General features: G+C 38.6%; 1 protein-coding gene across 6 annotated transcripts in view; it reads left to right on the plus strand.

Annotated features, from left to right (window-relative positions):
• LOC116102882 (ATP-binding cassette sub-family A member 3-like) overlaps positions 1 to 8,119 on the plus strand; it is a 139,290-nt gene that overhangs the window by 76,713 nt on the left and 54,458 nt on the right. For all 6 annotated transcript variants that reach the window (XM_031388115.1, XM_031388118.1, XM_031388117.1 and 3 more), the window contains one exon: positions 504 to 654. In XM_031388115.1, the coding sequence (XP_031243975.1) occupies positions 504 to 654 (151 nt within the window). The remainder of the gene's footprint in view (positions 1 to 503; positions 655 to 8,119) is intronic.

Here is an 8,119-nt window from a genome sequence, read left to right on the forward strand (position 1 = left end):
TCTAATGTCAATTTAGATACCAATTTCAGTTTTCAAAGTTTATGATTACTTTACAGATTGAAACATCCTGATAAAATATATTTTTATTTGTGATACTTACTTGTGTATCCTTGGGGTTTAGATTAATGTCTGATACATGGTGTACAACAACAGCAAATAAATGATTATTAAGACTTCTATTTCAAGATAAGTAGCCCAGTAACAGGGGCCTCACGTTTATATGTCAGCTATGTTTGGATACATGTGCTAAATCATTATGGTTCTCTAAGGATTATGTTGAAATTCTAGAAGTAGCTATTGTTTATTCAGTGTCTTAGAGTGCCATTTGAAAGCTTTTGTATCAGCTACCACATTTTCATTACTGAAGGTCTTATGGCAAACCATAACTTCTTTCTTGTAGAAGTAGATAACCTGAACCATGAAGAGCAAAGATTGATCTTAAGTGTATTAAAAAAAAGAAGTAGAAAGCTTCTTCAGTTGGTCATCTAAATGGTTTATTTCAGGTGCTGGATATCATATAGTCATGGAGAAGGAACAGTATTGTGATGTTGATAGTATCATTACAATGGTTCAGCAGCATGTTCCAGGTGCTATGTTGGAAAATGATATAGGAAATGAATTATCATTTATTCTACCCAAAAAGTATGTATCAAGGTATGGATCTCAGTAATTCTAGATGATTGTGTGGGGGTTACCAGAAACATGTTTTCATTTTCTAGACTTAGTGAGTAATGTATTTATAGTAAACCAAGTTCCTTTTTATCATTTATAAAGTTTCTTAGCTATCATTTGCAAGGTAGACTTAGGAAGTTCATGGCTATAATATTTCTGTTACTGAACAAAGGTGGAATTGTTTGGAAATAATTAGGAGTTGTGGTCTTAGAGGAGCGCATCTCTGGGGGGTGGGCTTTAAGGTTTCAAAACCCAAGCCATTCCCACACAGCATTCTCCCATATTCTCATTCTCTCTCTCTCTCTCTCTCTCTCTCTCTCTCTCTCTCTCTCTCTCTCTCTCTCTCTCTGTCCTTCTCTCTCTCTCTCCCTTTCTCTCTCCTTTCCTCCTTCCCTTCTTCCCTCCCTCCCTCTTTTCCTCCCAACATCCCTTCCTCCATATTCCTTCCTCCCTGTTCCTCCCTCCGTCCTCCTCCTCATAGATCAAGTGTAAGCTCTCAGCTACTACTCTAGCACCATGCTCACATGCCTGCTCCCATGCTCCCTGCTATGATAATCATAAACTAACTCTCTAAAACTATAAGCAAGTCCCCCAATAAACTCTTTCTTCTACAAGTGTTTTGGCCATGGTATCTCCTCAGAGAAAAACAGTTAGTACAGAAGTTAGTACCAAGACATGAACTATTACTGTGACCAACCTCATCATGCTAGACTCTTTTAGAGGAATGTGAAAATTTTTGGTATTATGAACCAGAAAAGCAGTTAGCACTATAAATACGGCATAATGGGCCATCCTAGAAGGAGTTTGGAAGACAGTAAGTAGTGCTGAGAGCAATGTGTACTAGGGAAACCCAGCTCAGAAGGTTTCAAAGGGGAACAATACTAGCAACTGAGTAAGAGACATTCTTGTGATGTTTTTGCAAGGAATGTGGCTACTTTCTGCCCTTGTCCTGGGAATCTTCTAAGGCTAAATTGAAGCACTTGGGGCTAATTTCATTGGCAGAGGAGATTTCAAGACTGGCTAATCCTCACTCTATTATGTAGTTATTAGTTATCATTCTTGTACACATCTACATTGAAAAAGAGCAAGCAAGGGCTAAGAGAAATATAAACGTATGGTTTAAGTAGAAAAATGTTACCAGAAAATTTAATGTTGGAACCTTGGTTTATGCTGGAAGACATGAAGTAAAAATGGACTAAAGGGAGTGGTACCCTCAGGGTGAGACCACACCTACCTAATTCTATGACTTTTGAAAGGCCTAAGAAATTATGTGTTACTAAAAAGCAACAACATATCAAAATTTATGCAAGTGTAATTCAAGGGAGGACCAAGTTCTCTCCAAACAGGCAACAAAACTTGGCAGCGTGGCCATGTGGTTCTGGCTTTAAAGTCATGGAGGATATAGGAATAAAGGGGCTATGAACTCTTCCTCCATGGTTAAGGAAAGCCACTGAGGCCCTGTGTGTGACAGGAGAAACCCTACATGGATCCCAGAGAGGCCATTGTGTGAAGCTGTGAAAATGATGTCTGGGTTGCATTGAACAACTCAATATGTTGGAGTTGCCAAAACCACTGGAGTCCTTTTAGCAGTGCACTTGCAGCCACCCCCTTCCCACCCCAATTCCATTTACTAAAGACCCAAAGAAACTGGGTAAAAGGGATGTCCAAGGGCAGATGTGTGAATCTCACTCAGATAGGGAAACTAGTCATTGGAAGTAGATATAGATGGAATTTGGTAGGAGAGTTCATAGCATCCATGTCTTCTTTGGCTCTGGGTTACCTCACTTAGGATCATATGCTCATGATTCATCCATTTCCCTGAAAATTCAAGATGTCTTTGTTTTCAATAGCTGAACAGTATTCCATTGTACAGATGTACTATCTTTTCTCTAACCATTCTTCAGGTGAAAGGCATCTGGATTGTTTCCAGTTTCTGGCTATTACAAATGGGCAAGTGTCTCTGTGATGTAGTGGGGCATCTTTTGGGTATATGCCCAGGACTGGTATAGTTGGGTCTTGAGATAAAACTATCTCCAGTTTCCCTAGAAGCCACCAACTTGATTTCCAAAGTTGTTGTACAAGTTTACACACCCATCATCAATGTTAAGAATTCTGGTTAGCTCTGTACTCCATTTTTAATTGGGTTATATAGGTTGTTGGTGTCTCTAATTCCTTGAGTTCTTTATAAATATTGTATACTAGCCCTCAGTTGGATACAGGGTTGAAAAGATCTTTTTCCAACTTGTAGGCTGCCATTTTGTCCTATTGACACTTTCCTATGCCTTACTGAAACTTTTTAGTTTCATGAGGTTCCATTTGTCAGTTGTTTTTTTGTTCAGGAAGTTGTCTCCTGTGTTCAAAGCTATTTTCTGCTTTCTATTCTGTTAGATTTCATGTATCCAGTCTTACGTTGATGTCTTTGATCCACTTGGACTTGAGTTTTATGCAGGGTGATAAATTTGGATCTGTTTACATTCTTCTGCATGCAGACATCCAATTAGACCAACATCATTTGTTGGTTCAAGGTTCAAAGGAAGAAATGCAAAGCGTGTTTTTCACCCAAGAGCCTGGAGTGGATATTTTGCATTATCTGCCAGAAATTTTATGGCACTGGACCCTCTTCCAGAACCTTACTGTAAATATGGGGTTTTTTTCCTCAGTCAATTGTAAACCTGTTTTTCTCTGTCACTGTATAGAACCTATCTGTATGTACTTTACAGAGAGTTTCCTTGTTGTCTTGTCTGATCTGTATTTTGCTTACTTTGATCCTCAAGAAGACTTATGTATGCTTTGTTGTACACATGGGATTGAGATAAACATCCTCAGAATGATTTTCTCCAAATTGTGCTGTGTTTAAATGTGCTTAAAATAGGGCTGGTGAGATGGCTCAGTGGGTAAGAGCACTGACTGCTCTCCCAGATGTCCTGAGTTCAAATCCCAGCAACCACATGGTAGCTCACAACCATCCATCATGAGATCTGACGCCCTCTTCTGGGGTGTCTGAAAACAGCTACAGTGTACTTATTTATAATAATAAAGTTTTAAATGTGCTTAAAATAAATACTCAGGGGCAGGCTCCCAATATTTGAAACAACTGCTACTAAGTTGTTTTGAGCTGAACTACCTTCTTGCCTCCCACAACTCATCTCTCTCAGCTGTCTGTGAAAGTTTCAGAGACCCCTGCATTTAGATTCAAAACTAACACACAAAAATAACTAGCTCTTCTATCTACAGATTTCAAACAAATTGAGAGTCAGACCAGAAAAACAGTATTTTTCACAATTGCCTAAAAAAAATAAAATATCTTGGGATAACTAAGCAAGTGAAAGAAGACTTGTATGATTAAAAACTTTGAGACATTGATAAAATAAGTTGAAGATATCAGAAGATGGAAAGATCTGTGTTCATGAGTCAGCGTGATGAATACAGTGACAGTAGCCAAAAGCTATATACAGATTTAATGCAATCTCCATCAAAATCCCAACACAATTCTTGACAGAAACTGAAAAAACAATCTTCACTTCCTATAGAAACACATGCACACACATTCACATACACATACACACAGGATAGCCAAAGCAATCCTGAATAAGAAAACAACTGTTGGAGGAATCACCATACCAGATTTCAAGTTGTATTACAGAACTATAGTAACAATAATAATAATAATAATAATAATAATAATAATAATAATGAAGAAGAAGAAGAAGAAGAAGAAGAAGAATGCTAATAGCATAAAAACAGAAAGATTGACCAGTAGAATCAATTTGAAGACTCAGATATACCTATGGACACCTGATTTCTTTTTAAAAGGAAGTCTGAAATATACACTAGGGAAAAGGTCTCTAACAAATGATTATGATCAAACTGGATGACTCAATGTATAATAATGCAAATGGATACACACCTATCACCCTCCTCAAAACTCAACTCCAAATAGATCAAGGAACTCAACATAAGACCATATATCCTTGAATCTGATAGAAGAGGAAGTGAAGAACAGACTTGACTTCATTGACACAAGAAATGACTTTCTGAACAGAACACCAATAGCACAGGTGCTAGGACCTCATGAGACTGAAAAGCCCCTGTACAACAAATGATACTATCATTTGGGCAAAACAGCAGGCTAAAGGAAGGGGAAGCAATTTATCAATTACACATCAAAAAAAATAGTATCTAAAATATGGGGTTTTTTTTAACTTTTAAAACTAGACATCAAGAATACAACACAAAGATGTGGTACAGAAGTAATCAGAGAGTTCTCAAAAGATGAAAGTCAAATGACTGAAAAGCATTCAAAGAGATGTTAGAATCCTTTGCCATCAGGGGAATGTAAATTAGAACTATTTTGAGATTTCATCTTACCCCCAGTCAATATGGCCAAGATAATGAGACAAATAACAGCTCATTCAGTAAAGATGGGAGTAAAGAAGAACACCCATCCGTTGCTGGTATGAATGCAAACTTACATAGTCAATATGGAAATCATTGTGGCAGTTTCTTAAGAAGCTTCAAGTGGATCTACCTCAAGATCCACTGCACCATTCTTAGGCATATACCCAAAGGTCTCTCCATTCTACTGCAGATACATTTGGCTCATCCATGTTCATTGATGATGTACTTAAAATAGCCAGAAATTGGAAACAGCCTAGATGTCAGTCAACTGATGAATGGATAATTAAAATATAACTCAATTTCACAATGGAATGCTATTTAGTAAAGAACTGCAGGGACAAAATGGAGAAGAGCCTGAGGAAAAGGAAGTCCAGTGACAGGCCCAAATTGGGATCCAGGTCAAGGGGAGGCCCCAAGGCCTGACACTATTACTGAGGCTATGATGTGCTCACAAAAAGGGGCCTATCATGACCCAAGAAGCCGATGAAAGAATCAGATACAGAAATTTACACCCAGCCAGTGGACAGAAGCTGCTGACCCCTGTGATTGAATTAGGGAAAATCTAGAAGCTGAGGAGGAGGGCGACCCTATAAGAAGACCAGCAATCTCAACTAACCTGGACCCCCAAGATCTCTCAGACACTGAACCACCAACCAGGCAGCATACACCTGCTGATATGAGGTCCCCAACACATATACAGCAAAGGACTGCTGGATCTGGACTCAGTCATAGAAGATGCACCTACCCTCAAGAGACTGGAGGCCCCAGTGAGTGGGGATTTCTGATTGGGATTGGGGTTGGGGGCACACCTTAGTGGAGATAGGGGGAGGAGGTATGAGTGTGCAGAAGTAGACTGGGAGGGGGATAAAGTCTGGACTGTAAAAGATTAAAATTTTAATTGTTTTTAAAAAATTTTTTACAAAAACTTTAACTTTCAGATAAACAAATGGAGATAGAAAGAAATCATCCTGAGTGAAGCAATCTAGACAGACCGTAAAAGAAAAATATTGTATGTTTTTCCTTATATATATTAATATTAAAAGTTACACATGTGTGCAGCACATGGTGTGTGTGTGTGTGTGTGTGTGTGTGTGTGTGTGTGTGTGTGTGTGTGTAGCTAGCTTAATCAATAGCTTAAGTAGCTAGTATGGGACTTGGGTTGGGAGGAACAGCTCTCCCAAGAAAGAAAAAAGTAGAATATATAGTTAAGAAAAGAGGGGAATGGAGAGAGAAGGTTAAATGGGGAGGGAAATGGAAAATGAGCTAATTAAGGGACTAGGGGAAGGACAACTAATGTTATGGACCATTTGAGGTACTATATGGAAACCTATAGTAGAATTTTATACATATATATCTTCATATATACATACATGTATGTATACATATATAAATACATATATATACATGCATGTGTTTGATTGTATGTGTATGTAGACATAGATGAAAGAAATCTAAATGAAATAATAGGGGAGACAGTGGCTTTACACTGAGTAGATGGGAACTAACTCAGAGACCAACATTAAAACAGTGTGCAAAGATTAAGAGATTTTAGAGAACTCAGTCCTTAATGTTATGTCTTCATCAAAGCTCTTCCCTAAGGGGCTCAGGAGACTATGCAGAAGAGGCAGATTTTAAGAACCAGAATGGAATGAACAACTCCAGAGAAAGTATCTTCCAAACACAACAGGTCTCATGCACAGTTTCAAGCCAGATGGTGTTCAAGTTCTTAAGAGAGTTTCTTAATTAGTGATTGATGTAAGAGGGCCTAGCCAATTATTGGTGGTGCCATCTCTGGCCTTGGTGATGGTGGGTTGTAGAAGAAAGCAGGCTGAGCAAGCTTTGAGGTCTGAGTTACCTCACTCAGGATGAAATTTTCTAGTTCCATCCACTTGCCTGCAAAACTCAGGATGTCCTCATTCTTAATAGCTGAATAGTATTCCATTGTGTAAATGTACCACACTATCTGTATCCATCCTTCCATTGAGGGACATCTGGGTTGTTTCCAAATTCTGGCTATCACAAATAAAGCCACTATGAACATAGTGGAACATGTACCCCTGTGGCATGGTGGGGCATACTTGGGTATATTCCCAAGAGTGGTATACCTGGGTCTCCAGGTAGATCTATTTCCAATCTTCTGAGGAACCTCCAGAGTGATTTCCAGAGTGGTTGTACTAGTTTGCAGCCCCATCAGCAATGGAGGAGTGTTCTTCTTTCTCCACATCCTCTCCAATATGTGTTGTCACCTGAGTTTTTGATCTTAGCCATTCTGATTGGTGTCAGGTAAAATCTCAGGGTCATTTTGATTTGCAGTTCTCTGATCTCTAAGGACTTTGAACATTTCTTTAGGTGCTTCTCAGCCATTTGAGATTCCTCTGTTGTGAATTCTTGGTTTAGTTCTATACCCTATTTCTTGACTGGGTTGTTTGGGTTTTTTGGTGGTTAGCTTCTTGAGTGCTTTATATATTTTGGATATTAGCCCTCTATCGGATGTTGAATTAGTGAAGATTTTTTCCCAAAATGCAGGTTGCCTATTTGTCCTATTGATAATGTCCTTACAGAAGCTTTCCAGTTTCGTGAAGTCCCATTTATCAATTGTTGATCTTAGAGCGTGAGCCATTAGAGTTCTGTTTAGGAAGTTTCCCCTTGTGCCAATGAGTTCAAGGCTCTTTCCCACTTTCTCTTCTATTAGATTCAGTGTATCTGGTTTTATGTTGAGGTCCTTGATCCACTTGGACTTGAGCAAGGTGACAAATGTGGATCTATTTTCATTTTTCTACACACAGATTGCCAGGTAGATCAGCACCATTTATTGAAGATGCTTTCTTTTTTCCATTGTACATTTTTTGGCTTCTTTGTCAAAGATCAAGTATCCATAAGTATGTGGTTTTATTTCTGGGACTTCAATTCTATTCCACTGATTAACATGTCTGTCTCTGTACCAATATCATGCTATTTTAATCACTATTGCTCTGTAGTACAGCTTGAGGTCAAGGATGGTGATTCCCACAGAAGTTCTTTTATTGTCAAGAATTGTTTTCACTATTCT

The sequence above is a fragment of the Mastomys coucha genome, unplaced genomic scaffold (assembly GCF_008632895.1).
Source record: "Mastomys coucha isolate ucsf_1 unplaced genomic scaffold, UCSF_Mcou_1 pScaffold21, whole genome shotgun sequence".
Taxonomy (NCBI): domain Eukaryota; kingdom Metazoa; phylum Chordata; class Mammalia; order Rodentia; family Muridae; genus Mastomys; species Mastomys coucha.